A 17237-nucleotide genomic window follows, 5' to 3' on the forward strand; every position below is an offset into this window, starting at 1 on the left:
TGTTTACTGGTCGTTGCCATGATGAATCAAATGCGACTTGGAGTGAACATTTTAGAATTTTACGTTCTAATCAAAATGTCAGCCCCCCGGTAAACAGACATTTTGAGAAGTTGGACAATTTCAACAACTTTGGGGTGAGTGTTTGACAAATAAGTGGCCCAGATTTGATGTTTAGGTCATATCAAATGCTAAGTAAACAAAATAAAATGACATGATGTACCGTCGCCTGGTAGATCTAAAGTTTGTTTCATTTGCCCGGCTGTGATATGAAGTAAGCAGAGCGTAGTGGTACATATATACAGGGGAACAGCTAGGTAAACTCTATTTCTGGTTACAGACGGTCCGGTTTCACAAGCTAAAGGGCAAAACAGAAAACGCATGGATGACGTGAGTATTTCTCATGGACTTTTATTAAAATCTATAGCACAGATAAAATAAAATAAAAAAAGCATTTACAAATCAAAATTTTTAAACATTTTCATTTCTACATTCACTATTCAAACTATGTATAAAATAAAAATGTACACTTGTGTTAAAAATGACGTTTTCAACATGAACTTTGAGGCACGTACCAGAAGTAGTCGCAGAATAAAGATGGGAAGGCAGTTAACTATTTCAGTTACATAAACAACCTTTCAGAGTGAGTGCAAAAAAATATCCATCCTAACAAGTAATTTAATCCTGCATTGAAGTATTTCAGTTTCTGTGTTTGAAAGAGGAGTGAACTGCCTAATTCTAAGACAGTGTGACCTATTTCAATACATTTCTTGAAAGAAGTTCAGTTGGATTGACCTACTGTATCTCAAACCCGCTCTATTTTCTTGATCATCCAATCACAACTGTTGCTTCCCTTGGGAATAACCGTAACCCAATACTTGTTAAAATGGGTATTTCTTTCTGCAGTGTAGGCTTAAGCTTTATGTGTTTACGGTGACACCCTACTATACAGCCTGCAGTTGGAAACAAACACCCTTTAACCACACAAACTGTAGGAAGGTTTCATCTAAGTGGACCTCTGCCAGTGCGCTGTTATGGTGGTACACACACACACACACACACACACACACACACACACACACACACACACACACACACACACACACACACACACACATACACACACACACACACACACACACACACCCCCTCCTCACTAAACCAATCCTTTGGCCCCTTGTTTACCGAGCAGATCTGGACCACCTGCATGCCGCGAAATTGGCTTTGCAGTGTTTACCTAACAACAATGACTCTAACAGTTTTGAAGTTGAATTTACAGGAAGACATATTAGCACAGTAACACACAGTACATGTTTGACACTTGTTAAATTAAAATATATAAAGCAACAGCAACATAGGGGAACATGTGACTTTAAAATACAGTATAAAGTACATTTTATATATCAAGTAAAAAGAAAAAACACACGCACACACTCCTAATACACCAACTGTAGTACATTGTCCTCCTGTATCCCAGACCGGTGATACTGTGAGGAGGAAGAAGATGCCCGTATGTTGTCCTGACCTGAGGCCAGATCATGGACCCATCTTTAGTTTCAGTCTCAGCAGAAACTCTCACAACCAAATACATGCAAAATACACACACAAACGCATGCACACGCACACACATGTACACGTGCACACACACACACACACACACACACACACACACACACACACACACACACACACACACACACACACACACACACACACACACACACACACACACACACACACACACACACGTGCACATGCACACACACAAATTCACACAACCAAATACATGTAAAATGATAGCTAGCTCTTCCTTGCCATTGTCAATGAAATGCAGCAAAGCACTAACTGAAAGTTTCAGTGAAACACAACACCGCCTTGCCAGAAGCAAACTAACCGACACCAGTGGACACAAAAGTAGGAGCTTCCATGTCCAAATGATCAGTCGGGTACTCATACAGGTCATACAAGTACATTATAAATTCAGAAAGAAGGGCTTTTGGGAATGAATTTAAACATTTTAGGTTATATGTTATAGTTTTGAAAACATATGCTTGAAAGCACCTGTCATAATGTGATACAAATATGTGCTACAATATATCAGACCTATGACACACTGAAACACAATGAATAAGCATCTAGGGAAAAGCTGAGCAGAACCAGTAATATAGTATAGGAAAGAAAACACATCCCTTCATCTTGGAGTCTTCTCTGGTGATTTAGTCTACCACAGGTTTAAAAAATAAAAAATAAAAACTTAAAAAATTCTACATCTGTCGTCCGGTTTCCTGAAAAAAATTTAATTATAGCATTATTAGCGTTCCTCATTCAAACCACAGCTAGCTGGAAGAAGAAAAAAAACTCAAAACATCCCTGGAAGGCTTCCTTCACACGTAGTCTTTTCTGTCGTAGGCCCCGGTACCACTGGTGCTGCGTGGGGGGTTGTAGGCCATACGCGGGGCCTTGTACTTCTGCTCCTTTGGGGGGCAGGAGCTGCACAGAATCCCTCCACCGATAAGGAGCAACGCCGCTCCACCCCAGCCGATGTAGAGCGCGGCTCCCAGCTCCCTCCGCTGGGCGCTGATCAGGATGGGGTTGTAGAAATCACGGATGATTCTGCTGGCTGTCCAAGACACAGGGATGAGGACCAACAGGCCAGCGATGAGGAAGAATATCCCGGCTATGATCATCACTTTAGCTTTGGACGCCTCGTCATCAATGCAGTTGGTGCACTTGGCTCCGACGACGGAGATCATGACCCCCAGCACGCCCAGGATGATGGCGACGATGGTCATGGCTCTGGCGGCCTGAAGGTCCGCCGGTAAGGCCAGCATGGAGTCATAGATCTTACACTGCATCTGGCCCGTGCTCTGGGTCACACAGTTCATCCATAGACCTTCCCAGATGGTCTGGGCGGTGATGATGTTGGCTCCTATGAAAGCTGACACCTTCCACATAGGCATGGCACAGACCACTATGCTGATTATGAATCCGATGACTCCCAGGGCAATGCCCACGATCTCCATACCCATCGACATCCTGCTTTGGTTTGTCTCTGGCACCAGTCCTGGGTGGAAAATGAGGACAGGAAATCAGTTGGAATTTTAGAAACAAGCTTCAAATATTCCACACCTAAATAATCTGTTCCAGTCTCTCTCTCTCTCTCTCTCTCTCTCTTGTGTAGCGTCTGTATTCTGTTGCTGTGTTCCCTGTGGTGGATCTGTAGGGGGGCGTGATGTATCTAGGTGATGCTGCCAGAGGAACAGAGATCCTTTATACCTCAGGGGAGCCAGGTGAGAAGGGAGGCCAGGTGAGAAGGGAGGAGTCCTCTGGTCATGATGTCACAGAGAGGGTGTCTGACAAAAACAACATACACACAACAGTGGCTTGCAGCTGGAGGCTATGAGGGGGAGGGGAAGAGGGAGACAAGGGGGGCAGGGTTACTGGTGAGATGATTACCCTTTGACTCCATGTGTTCACAAAGACAAACCAACACATTTAACCCTTTCACTGCCACACTACAGAAGGTTACCGTCGGTAGTGTGATAGTAAAGGGTTAACCTTCTGTAGTGTGGCAGTGAAAGGGTTAATCTGCTGTCGTGTGGCAGTGAAAGGGTTAACCTGTGTATTGTCGCAGTGAAAGGGTTAACTGTTTGGTAGTGTGGCAGTGAAAGGGTTAAAAGGCTACTTTGGCACACGTTTACTTTCCAGTGTTCTTTTTATAATTTTTTTTAGATTGACATGTCAGAATCAGAATCAGAATCAGAAATCAGAATCAGAAAGGTCTTTATTGCCAAGTATACTTTTCACATACAAGGAATTTGGGGTAGAGTAGATATAGAAGTACTTGTTTGGGGGATTGGGGGATTTTTCATTGGTATATTTGCATAGAAAGAGGAATAAATTATGTCCAGGTATACGAGAATCCATTGTTTGTTAATGGGACCTTCATTTTTGGGATGGGGAGGGAGTTTTGTTGGTTTCAAAACAAACATGAAGACATGCATGTGTCTACAATCTCTATTTACATCCCCTCGGGTAAAAGTGAGCAAGGCTGAAACACACAGGACAGTAGATGGTCAGTTTGTTGTCGTCTCTGAGTGGTTATAGTCCTCCAGCTTTGTTGTGAGTAAGCATGGAAACACACACGCGCGCACACACACGGACGCACGCGTGCACACACACACACACACAACACACACACACACACACACACACACACACACACACACACACACACACACACACACACACACACACACACACACACACACACACACACACACACACACACACACACACACACACACATGTATGCATGCACACACAACATGAACAAGTCCTCAAGTTGTGGCCTTCTGCTGCTACTACTGGTCTTGCTTTACTTCCTGGTGCCAGTGTCCAATTAGACAACCGGGCAAAACACTCCCAAAGTTCCTGAAACCGGATTAACAGCTCCCATAGCAAATATGAGCAGGAAGGACACAATAGGCCAGCCCTCTGACAGACACCCTGAGCACACAGACAGTTTAATCATCTCAGTATCGGTTAACATCCATCTCTTTACATCCCGAGGTGATCTGAGCTGCATGTGTGTTAGTAACCTGGTTTATTTGTACCCTGGATCCAGCCCCCTGAATTGCACACTTCTGTCCTATATGATTCAATTCAAGCAACTCAGAATTGCCTGAAATTAATCGATTATTATAGGAATTCTGAAAAAGGGCAGACAAATGGTTGGATCAAGACTAGTTTTTGTTCTAGTAAAAGTAGAAATATTGGTTGCAATTATCGGCACCCTCACTGGGAAAGCCAACTTGGATGTGGAGAATACTGGGACAAGCAGGAATGGCTTTTCAGAAGCATCTCTTGGCGTAACATTCTACCAATCCATGCTTTTTGAGAAGCACATAAAATTCCTGACCTGCACCTGTTTTTTCCACCTCAGGAATATAGCCAAACTCTGGGCTATTTTATCGCATGCAGAGCTGGAAATGGCTATCCGTGCTTTTATTTCATCCAGGCTGGACTACTGCAATTCCTTAATGACGTGCCTGAGCAAAGCCTCAGTGGACCGGCTACAACTGGTCCAAAAGGCTGCTGCTAGGCTGCTTACCAGGTCCAGGAGGTCCTCACACCAGTCCTGGCCGCGTGTAGTCTTTTACCAACAAACTTGCAGTTCCGCGTTCGGGTTCTGCAATCTGATTGGCCACTGACGTACGCTCTCTCTACGCCCAAACAATGCGTTACGCTAGTTCTGCCTCTAACCTCTAACAGCCTGCAGCCTGCTAGCATTATCCAATTCATATAAATCGAAATAACGTATTGTTTTCATCTCTCTATATTAACGTGATTCCATCAACAGAACATAAATGTTCAAAACACGACAAGACGGGGAAGAAGAACACTGATAACGGTGTGTGGACCGTCCTGCGAGCCCCAGGCCACCATCCCGCGAGCCCCAGACCACCACCCGCGAGCCCCAGACCACCGCCCGCGAGCCCCAGACCACCGTCCCGCGAGCCTATTTATGAATCGTTTTCATATAAACGCTAGATTATCGATAGTATATGTGTACGTGTGCACGCTGGTGCCGCGTGCTGAAAATCGATTCTCTCAGTTCCTGATCACTCTTACAGTCAAACAGCCATATCACATTATAGGGGAAAAGCTTATATCTCCGTGAAAACGGGTCTGATTATCCTAAGACTGGTAAAATAGATTCCTTACCTGAGATCAGATGGTATCCAAATCGATTATTACAATTCCTGATCGCCATTCCAAAAATCTATCCTTTTATTGATCCCACGTGTATACTCTACACATATTACACGCTGTGCTGAGGGTCCAGGATGGGTCTGATCGGCTCCGGTTGCATGCGTGAGAGGTAGGGGGGGGGGGGGGGGCAAGGGGGGCAGGGTTACTGGTGAGATGATTACCCTTTGACTCCATGTGTTCACAAAGACAAACCAACACTTTCACTGCCACACTACAGAAGGTTACCGCCGATATTCAAGGTGGCATTTGGCCACGTACACACGTGATTTAGTTTCTTCTGTTTTGTCCATGCTTTTATATTGTATGTTTTTTTTATGAATTGACCTGTTCTTTGTTTTTGTTTTTTTACTGGTGAAGCACTGTTTTTACACATTTACCTTGGATGTGTTTTAATTTTTTCATGAATTGCCTTGTTCTTTTATTTCTTTTTGTTTTTAAAAGTGTGAAGCACTCTGTGCATTTGTGCTGGGAAGGGTGCTATACAAATAAAGCCTTACTTACTTACTTACTTACTTACTTACTTACTTACTTACTTACTTACTTACTTACTTACTTACTTACTTACTTACTTACTTACTTACTTACTTACTTACTTACTTACTTACTTACTTACTTACTTACTTACTTACTTACTTACTTACTTACTTACTTACTTATCTCAAAGGAATAGAGCTCCAAGTTGGTCACATCTGAAGCAGTTACACTGACTCTTAACCCTGTCAGGTGTACCATCTCACATGTGGCATTTGAAGTTTGAGAACTGAACATTCCAATGATGGCTACTGGCTGTTGAATTTAACAACAACAACAACAACAACAACAACAACAACGACAACGACAACAACAACAACAACAACAACAACAACAACAACAACAACAACAACAACAACAACAACAACAACAACAACAACAACAACAACAACAACAACAACAACAACAACAACAACCACCACCACCACCACCACCACCACCACCACGTACACCTGTTCCTCGTACCTGGCTAACTTGTCTAAATCACTATGGCAACAGATCGAAAAATTTGAACCTGCTCCAGAGCAGGTTTAGTTGAGTTAGCTGAATATAAGCTGGCCACTCCCTCGGAACAAAATGGCAGCTCCCTTCCTCAGAGATTGATTGATTGAAAACTTTATTAACAGATTGCAGAATGGGGTACAATATACAGTACGGCTCAATACACACAATTGTTAAGGGGATGCAGACCCAGAGAAAGACTTTCGTCTTGTTTACATCAGGGTCCCCCATTTTCAATTCATAATGACATTTATGACATACGCAACATACAGATATACAGATATATATCATGACATTTATGACATACATGACATACAGATATACAGTACTGTTACATTTGTGACATACAAGATATGCAAATATACAGTACTGTTAAACAGAGATCCTAACAGAAAATATATACATACGAGGGGGAGGAAACTGTACATTGGGAGGGGGTGGGTGGGTGGGAGCGGGTGTTTGGACATTTACGGGGGCCAATTTCGAATTGCAGCCTCCCGTAGGTGCTCTTTGATCCCATTATATCATTCTGAATAATGTTTTCGCGAGATGATTTCCAGAATGAATTGATTTTCATAGAATGTGTGAAATAGGCCTATAATTAAAAACAATTGAAATACATTAAACTGGTCAAAGAAATACTTTTGAAATGTAAAATAATATACCTAAAATTCTGATAATAAATCATATTCAGCCTATGGATTTCCTACATAGTGCACGACACCTGTTTGAGCTGCGGGATGTGGCACGCTTGTTTCTGATGGAGCTCGCTGCCCACCTCTGATGCCGACTGGATATCAATTGAGGGGGAATATGCACAGCTATCCGCCATTTGGATCTACCTACCTATTCGAAAAAACATTATCTGCACTGACTTATATAAAAAATAAGTACAGATCACGTCTCAATGAAATGGAGGATGATCCGAGTCGCTGTCTCCAAAATTAAACCCAGACTGGACTTGTTGTGCTTCAAGCATATGCCCATCCATCTCATTAGGTGAGTTGAACATTAGCCTTCTAAATGAAACGTGCTATGTATTAATTTTATGGTTGTTTGATTATTGTGTTATTTTGTGTAGTTATTGTGCATGTTAAAAGCCTCCAATGCATATGTGTGCATGTGAACGTTTGCATGTTTCAACCACCTCCTATAATAGTGGGGGTCGCGGCTCTCTGACACCTGAAAACTTTGGGAACGATGTATTTATGTGAGATTGTGGTCTGAAACACAGCCCAATTGCTGAATACACAGGAGAGGAGATAGGAGCGTTTTCAAGGGTTTTAATGAAATGAGCAACACAGGAATTGGGGGGAATAGAACAGGGTTATGTTCTGTCTTGTGGCTGCCGTGGCGGCAGCGAGCGAGCAAGTGGTCCTGTTCTTGTCTTGGGGGCTGCTGAGCTGCAGCGGGTGAGCAAGTGTTCCTCTTCGGGGACAGGAAACGTCCAGGCAGGGACGGCGGTCCTTGGGGCACAGGAGAGAACAGGTTAGAGCAAGGCAATACAAAGGGTAGATTCCAGCAGAGCTTTTAGGTAGAGACGTCGTACCTGGGTAGTGGTATTTAATACCACGACGACTTCTGGTCAGCGTCGAGGAGTAGAAGTAGGCACCTCATCAGAGGGGGATAGGGTGCAGCTGTGAAGAGTGAGGTGCCTGACCGCGTGTGAGGATTGGTTCATTCCCCGCCACACGCTTCTTCAAGGTACTGTGATGATTGGTCCAATCCCCGCCACACGCTTCAGGAGCGATTATCAATTCCATCACGCACCTGTTGTAGTTTGTAATTAGCGCTCCAGAGGCTTCATATACTCGGACCTTCTATCAATCGTTGTCGGGTCGTTTTGAATTACTACTGCTACTGCCTGTCTCCCCCCGTTGTTGTACCTCGTCTACTTTTCTCCAGGACATCTTTGGAAGTCTCCGCTGGTGTATATCTTGATCATCCGTTTGGAGCTGTGCCTCGTTGCCCGCTTATGCGTTTGCGCTTTGGTGAGTTTTTGGAAACAAACCTTTTTGGATTATCTGTTTTTGTGTGTTTGGATAACACTGAAGAAATACCATTTTTGTTTTGTACTGGACTCAGCTAATTTGTGTGTTTGGATAACACTGAAGAAGTACCGTTTTGTTTTGTACTGGACTCAGCTAACTTGTGTGTAGTTTACACCGAAGATCAAGTCACTTGTATTTCATACTGGACTCAGCTAAGGGAGGACTGAACTGCACTGCCTCTGTGTACAGTTGGACTGTTATTGATCACTCTCTCTCTCTCTCTCTCCGTTTCCACTCCGAGTTGGATCTGGGAGTATCTGCAGAGCCGCAGCGGCGCCTACGCCGATTCCCCACCTCTAACACCGGGAGGATCTGCAGAGCCGCAGACAACTCTGCCGAAGGCATTCTCCTATTTGTTAATTCTGTTTTGTATTTTGGCTAATTTTTTGGTTCAGTAATAAATACGCCCTAGTGTTTGGCTAACTCTGAACTACCTGTCTGTGTCGTGCTGTTGAGGTCGGTTTCAAACCCTAACACCGCGTGTGAATTAGGGGGATGGAGTGCAGCTGGGCTAGGTGGCGTGAAGTTAAGTGATGCTGGTCGTATAAGGGTAAATGGAGGGGTGGATGGAGAAGGAGAGGATGAGGAGGAGTGTGTAGTGGATGGAGAGGGGGATGAAGAGGAGCGTGTGGAGAACGTGAGGGGAAAAGGAGGGGGAGTGAAGTATGCCGGTGCTGTGATTATGACAATTTATACATGATACCTAAGCGCATACAGTACAGATATCCTCATAAGTATCTATTAATTTGTATCAATTAGATACTCTTTGCGCTTGTTTTTATCTACTTATTCTGAAAGAGTTGAAATAATTATTTTCGGTGGTGGCTGAGTGGCGCAGTGGGCAAGGCGCTCGCCACTAACGCAGGATATGCTGGTATCGAGCCCAGCTCTCGGCGTTGCTACCGGCTTGGCCGGCCGTCATAGTAACACAATTGGCAGTGTTAGAGGGTGGGAAAGCCGGTCGGTGGGGATTGGACGTTGTGGACAGCGACTCCTACAGGTCGGTTGGGTGACGCCGGTGCGGCGGAAACAGGAAGTATCGGGGGCAGTGTGAGCCTCCCACACGTTACTCCTCGCCACTGAGAGTTCGAGCTGCTGCTGTGAAAAGATGCGACAGGCTGCCTCCTCGTGTACCGGAGGGGACACGTGATGCAAGGCTTCTATGCTCACTACAGCTGACAGTGGGAGGCATAGTCTAGCAACGTTCAAGATAGGGGAGGGAAGAATTGGAAATACGAAATTGGGATGGGAGAAAAATGGAAAATGGGGAGAAAAAGTGGATAAAAAAATTATTTTAAAAATATTTTCGCTAGCCAGATCTCATTTGATTATTCATTCCATTAAGCCTATTGCCAGCAGGCACATTTAAATAAATATAATCTGATTGATTGGGGTAATGAGGGACTTAAAATTAGCCTATAGATATGCATTTAACTTGTCTGCGATATATTCTACAATCTGTTAATAAAGTTTTCAATCAATCAATCAATCAATCAATCAATCAATCAATCAATGCCGTTAGAAAATCATGGTTTTCTGGGATCGACACATCCCCCTTTTCACGTAAAACGGCCACACGCAATTATCTTGATTACTGAAGTCTGGTTTGAATTAACGAGACCGAACCAGCCTTCTAGAAACCAACATACTTGTTGGTTTCGGGGAACCGAAAGGTCTAGCTTAAGTCAAGTTATCCTGAAAATGATCCGGCTAACTCAGTTAGCCAGGTACGAGGAACAGGGCCCAGGGATAATTTTCAGGATAACTTGACTTAAGCTAGACCTTTCGGTTCCCCGACGTGCGATTGTCTAAATCACTATGGCAACAGATCAGAAAGTTTGAACCTGGTCCAGCGCAGGGTTTAGTTCAGTTAGCTCGATAAACTGGCCACGCCCTCGCAAAGAAATGCCAGCTCTCCTCACAGATCCCATTATACCATTCTGAATTATGTTTTTGTGCTTAGTTTTTCTAGAGGGGGCTTTTGAAATGTAAAATAATAGACCTAAAATGCTGATAATAAATCATATTCAGCCTATGGATTTACTTTGTCCTAAATAATGCACGTCATAGCTATACGGATACGGCGCTCGCGAGTCGTGACACACACTATGTGGTTATTTTAATAACGGAGCATTGCAAATGTGAATCCCACTGGGATATTTTTAATGAATGAAACCTATCGGGCGTTTGGCTCTGATTAGTTTCATATTCTTCGCTGTGGATGTATTTGCTTAATGGAGCGCCCGGATTGTGTTTCTTTATGCGTGGATTGTGGATGTGAATTATGACTAATCTGAATCTGTGGATTGTATCACTGTCACTCACACGTTATTGTGATATTGTAACTGGGATTAAAATGTCTGAGGAGATGTGCTGTTTGACGGATTTGATGACGTGGATGTGACTTGAGAAAATGAATTAGCAATTGCAAGCCTTTGACGTTTTGATTAATGAATTTGAGAAAATGCATTTATCTGTTCAAGCACTGTTATCTGATGATGAACAAGAGGGTGATGAACATGACTGGGTTCACTGGTATCAATTCAATGCATGTATGGATGATGTCCGAAACAGATTAAAACCTGATTAATAGTGAAACTGTATAGCCTCCAAGTTATTTCGGGGGTCACGCCTTGAAAACTTTGGGAACCATGTATTTATATAGTACATGATACCTAAGCACATACAGTACAGATATCCTCATAAGCGTATCAATTAGATATACTCTTTGGGCTTGTTTTTATCTACTTATTCTGAAAGAGTTGAACTAATTATTTTCGCTAGCAAGATCTCATTTGATTATTCATTCCATTAAGCCTACTGCCAGCAGGCACATTTAAAGAAATATAATAAGATAAGATAAGATATTCCTTTATTGATCCCCTTGGGGAAATTCAGGCATCATAGCAGCATGGGGGGAGGGGGGGGGTGTACAGGTAGTAAAAACAACACAAGCAGTGTAAACAAATAGGTCAATATAATTTACTATCTAACAAAAAAATATATTCACAGTATTCACAGTGTCATATAAGGTGCAGTATGCATACGGTAGTGTTATTTTCCTCCTTGGGTTCCTATTAGTCCTAGGTCAATGTCTGGCAGCAGTCGCTGCCCCCTGTTGTGGAGCCTGGAGGCCGCTAGTCGCTGCCCGCTGTTGTGGAGCCTGATGGCCGCTGGTATGAAGGACTGTCCGAGACGGTTAGTTGAGTGTCGGGGGGGTATGAGTCTGATTGATTGGGGTAATGAGGGACTTAAAATGTGCCTATAGATTATGCATTTAACTTGTCGGCGAGGCTATTGAGCTGTACTGTATTGTACCCATTCTGCAATCTGTTAATAAAGTTTTCAATCAATCAATGCCGTTAGAAAATCTGGATTTCTGTGATCGACACCTGCTGTCTTTTCAGGTGAGGCGGGCGTGCGCAATTATCCTGAGTATCAAGTCTGGTTCGAATTAACGAGACTGAATCAGCATTCGAGGAACAGGGAAAGCCTGGATTCAAACATCGAGTTAATTGAATCTGGCTAATGGGACTTTTGATCGACTTAGTTGAACCAGGTACGGGGAATAGGGCCCTGAAATGGTTAGAGGTAAACAGAAATAAAACATGCAAGGTCTAATTAACATCAAACAATAAACAATAACTGTGACAAAAATCTTGGACATAAGGACTTTTCATCGTCCATCTACATTTTGGTTTGAATTATTTCTCAATGAGAAGTACTTTTTGGTTGGACAGGGCTGATGATGAGTCCATCTCATCAACTCTGCCAGAGTTGTATCCAGTTTGACAGACAGAAAAGTTCAGAGAGGATGAACTTGTGGAACCGATGGATACGTCACCTTCTGTTTGAATTTAATTTAATTGAAAACCTTTATTTATCCCAGAGGGGAGATTCAGATGTCCTTTACAGCATAACAGCAATTTAAAAACAGTAAAAACAGTTAATACATAACATACACTTATTAGTATGTGTTAAAAACGAGATGGACAAATACATAGGGATAAAAATAGCTAAAATAGGGCTAAAATAGAGCTAAAAGTGGTGAAAAGAAAAAGAAACAAGTCCAAGCATGATGTTAAATAATAAAATGAATTGGTTACAGTCCACAACCCAGCTCCTCCAGTCCACGGCAGTTGGCCCGTCCTGGCCCTGCCTGGTTGTGGAGCCTGATTGCCACCGGCACAAAGGACTGCCCGAAGCGCTTTGTGGTATGTCAGGGGGGGATAAGTCTGTGGCTAAATGTGGACCGCATTGCGGTCAGCTCATCATGGAGGGGGTGGCAGGGGTTCTCAAGGATAGCATACAGCTTCCTCCTCGTCCTCCCCTCTGCCACCACCTCCAGACTGTCCAGGTCCGCTCCCACCACAGAGCTTGCTTTTTTGTCCAGTTTGTTTATTTTGTCTGTGTTGGTGTTGCCCCCCCAGCATACCACAGCGAAGAAGAGGGCACCAGAAACCACAGCCTGGTAGAACATCTGCAGACATTAAAGACCCCCGGGACCCTCATTTATCAATGGTGCGTACGCACAGATATGTGCGTAACCCGTGCATACGATAATTTCTAAGCAAAGTGTGGGACTTATCAATTTGAACGTGTGCTTGACTTTGTGCGTATATTTACTAGAGCTGGGCCGTTAACGGCGTTAACGTGCTGCGTTAACGCTATACTAGTATCGTGCGATAATATAATTAACGCATTAATCAAAAAAAAAAAAATCAAAAAAATGTTTACCTTTATTTACCCAGGGTAGGTTCGCTGAGCACAGATGCTCTTTTTCAGGAACGCCCTGCTTCACATTCACACAGTTCCATTCACACCTGGGAGCTGCCCAGTACAACCACAGTTGACACCATTGGCCACTGAGCAACTCCACTGGAGCAGTTGATTCAAGCCATGTCACATAGTTCAAGTTTGAAATTATTCTTTCTGTTTTGCTCCTGAGAGTGCTAGATACTGTACTGTACTGGTAATATTATTTATTTGTGTTAACTTCTGAATAAAACAACTTATTAAACACAAGTACATCTTATTGAACATTATTTTGATATTTCATTACCAATTATCATAGCAAAACAGCTTTTTCAAACAGTCTGTAATGCATTTTGGAAACGGGAGATGGGCTCATGGTGTAATGGGCCACCTGGCCTGAGAAACATAAGGAGGAAAGAAAAAGTAAGGACTTACTTCTGGTCATTATTTGGGTAGAACACACATATTTTGAATGCCTTCGGCAGTTTTTTTTTTTAGCCATTTTAATCTAAATTAATCTAGATTAAATCCAGGATTGCAGATAGATTAATCTAGATTAAAAAAATTAATCTATGCCCACCTCTAATATTTACGCACAGCTCCGACCCTGCGTACCTGGCGCCTGGTGGTAGAATATGAATATTGCAATGCGGAAATAAGCTTCCGTGCATTAGTTTCAATACTGGCGTGTTCTGTGTATGACCCGTAATTCATTCTAGTTCATTGTAAAATAGTGACAGTAGTGTAATTATTGTCAAACCCTATAAATATAGCATTTGGAATAGGTCTTTCTTTCCGAATGAATGCAGCATGGTTTATATATAGGGTTATCGGAATACTATGGGGTGCACTGACTGCAGTGTGCTCGCAGGGAACTGTTTTCAGAGATAGCAGATAGGAATGAATGAATGAATGAATGAATGAGGGGCAGTTTAATTGCAGAGAGAACATAATATTAACTAGAGTCCGCTATACCCGAGAGACCTCCTTCATTTGCACTGCAATTTGAGACCGAAATTGGAGCATGGAACAAAACGCACAAATGCCATCCCCATGCACATTCAAGTCAGTCTCCACCCTCAGGTGTTTGGCCACCGGCACGGTCCATCGTGATATTGGAGATGGATCGAGCAATAGACTGTTACTGTGCCACCCATGTAGCTGTCAAAGCTCCATCACAAATGCAGTTATGTGAATAGAAAGGGATTCCACTCAGTGATGCGCATTTGCCTGATACATGTCGTTTACTGACTGTCATACAAATAATCAACCAACTACATACTGTAACTTTTCAGTGCACGTTTTTATTTACATTGTGACAACAGCCTTGTGAGCTCCCGCACACAGACATGATGGAATTCAAGTTCAAGTTTGTATTGATCACATATAGGCAGGCTACACATAGCGTAGGCTACATGGCAGTGAGATTCATTGTTCTTGTATATGCTCTCGTATTATTGTTTATATAATACCGACATCAAAATAGATTGTATGCCTCTACAAATCATATGCAGGTAGAAAATTTACGGAGAACTTTAATCCCTGGGTATTAATCGAACGAAACGAAGAAAAGGCATATTCCAGCATGGTTATTAATGACACCAATGGCAAACAGTGGTTAACGGTCTTTATTAGTGTTTGCGCTGCCCAGGCAGCAATGGTCTTTAGGAAGTTAATATCCGACATCACCGTACGTGTACACGTCTGTCAGCCTGTTGCGTATTTCTCCCATAACACGCTTCGCTCGGCTTAGTCCACTTTTCCACATTTCATGGGGGTGTTTCATTACCATATGGTTAATTACAGGCGGTTCTATATGCAAATACTTAAAATTGTGCACGAGTGCGGAGCGTAGAACAAATGGTATTTATCAACACGGAGTGTGTGTAGAACCTGTGTACGCACGTGTGATAATTCCCGATTTTTCTGTGTGTACACACATTAAAAATTCTGTGCTTAAGAACGAAAATAGAACACTTTCTAAGCATTGTTGATAAATGAGGGCCCTGAGCCCTCTCAGGAAGAACAGTCTGCTCTGTCCCTTCCTGTGTAGAGGGCCTCTGTGTTGTCTGTCCAGTCCAGTTTATTGTTCATGTGAACACCCAGGAATTTGTAGTTCTCCAATCTCCACCCTTTCCACCTCCACCCCCTGGATGATGATGGGAGTTGGGGGCTTCCTCCTGCTCCGCCGATGGTCTACCACCATCTCCTTTGTCTTGCTGATGTTGAGCTGTAGGTGGTTTTCATTGCTCCACTCTGTTTGATTGATTGATTGAAAATTGTATTAACAGATTGCAGAATGGGTACAATACAGTACAGCTCAATACACACAATTGTTAAGGGGATGCAGACCAGAAAAAGACTTTCGTCTTGTTTACATCAGTGTCCCCCATTTTCAATTCATCATAACATATATGGGTAGCACTTTATAATAACACCCTGTTATAATACATTTATAAGGTATTTGTAGATAATGAACTAATCATGAACAAACCATTTATATACATTCGTAAATTATTATTAAATCATTTATAACTATATTTGTATAACATTTACAAATTAGTTCTACATTATTTATAACTCATTATCAACATTGTTTGTACTTGATTAGTTCATCATTAAATAATGTTGTTTAATGTGTAGTAACACATTTGTAGACGCTTTGAAAAATTGATATGAAAAAACGACTATACTGTACCTCCATTTATTTGTTCATGTTCAACAAATGATTTGTTAAGACATTCATAAAACATCTATAAATGGAAACACGGACGCGTTGGAGAAAAGCTACACGCTACCTGGCCAGGGTGCAGCATACTCCTGGGTCCTAGTGCCCCCCGTTACACTATATGTCATGCACATGTATTTTATATGTTCATAAAATTGCATTTATCTTTAGTCTTAATTCTGTCACAGTTTGATGTCACAAAGAAGGGTGTATCCGAAAGCTGTCTACAACATTTGTAACATGTGATGAAAAAGTAAACAAATAATTAACTGTATTAGACATTTGTTAATGATGAATAGGCTTCACTTCAGATTAGGGCACACAATAGCATCTGCAAATGATGTATAGATGTTTTATGAATGTCTTAACAAATCATTTGTTGAACCTGAAAAATAAATGGAGATACAGTATAGTCGTTTTTTCATATCCATTTTTCAAAGCATCTACAAATGTGTTACTACACATTAAACAACATTATTTAATGATGAACAAATCAAGTACAAACAATGTTGATAATGAGTTATAAATAATGTAGAACTAATCTGTAAATGTTATACAAATATAGTTATAAATGATTTAATAATCATTTATGAATGTTTATAAATAGTTTGTTCATGATTAGTTCATTATCCACTAATGTGTTATAAATACTTTGTAAATGTTATACAAATATAGTTATAAATGATTTAATAATCATTTATGAATGTATATAAATGGCTTGTTCATGATTAGTTCATTATCTACAAATACCTTATCTACAACGGCGCTCAGGTTCCGGGTTCCTCTGATTGGCCACGATGCCCACGTTACCCTACGCTAGCCCGCCCCCTTCCTGCCGCGCCGCGCTTACCGCGCCGTGCTCCCTCAGCTTCCGCGCTCCCTCAGCTTCCTAACGAATC

General features: G+C 42.2%; 1 protein-coding gene across 1 annotated transcript; it reads right to left on the minus strand.

Moving 5' to 3' along the window:
* Nucleotides 1–392: 392 nt before the first annotated feature.
* LOC311233295 (claudin-3-like) lies at nt 393–3230 on the minus strand. The gene has a single exon (XM_084320240.1). The coding sequence runs from the start codon at nt 3030–3032 to the stop codon at nt 2382–2384; it is 651 nt and encodes a 216-aa protein (XP_084176366.1). The 5' UTR covers nt 3033–3230; the 3' UTR covers nt 393–2381.
* Between the last annotated feature and the right edge of the window lie 14007 nt (nt 3231–17237).

This window comes from Notolepis coatsorum (genome assembly GCF_963971535.1).
Source record: "Notolepis coatsorum genome assembly, chromosome: 8".
NCBI classification, from domain to species: domain Eukaryota; kingdom Metazoa; phylum Chordata; class Actinopteri; order Aulopiformes; family Paralepididae; genus Notolepis; species Notolepis coatsorum.

Bases quoted from the DNA above. Each gene is read 5' to 3' on its own strand.
- LOC311233295 (XM_084320240.1), bottom strand. From the start codon at position 3,032: ATGTCGATGGGTATGGAGATCGTGGGCATTGCCCTGGGAGTCATCGGA.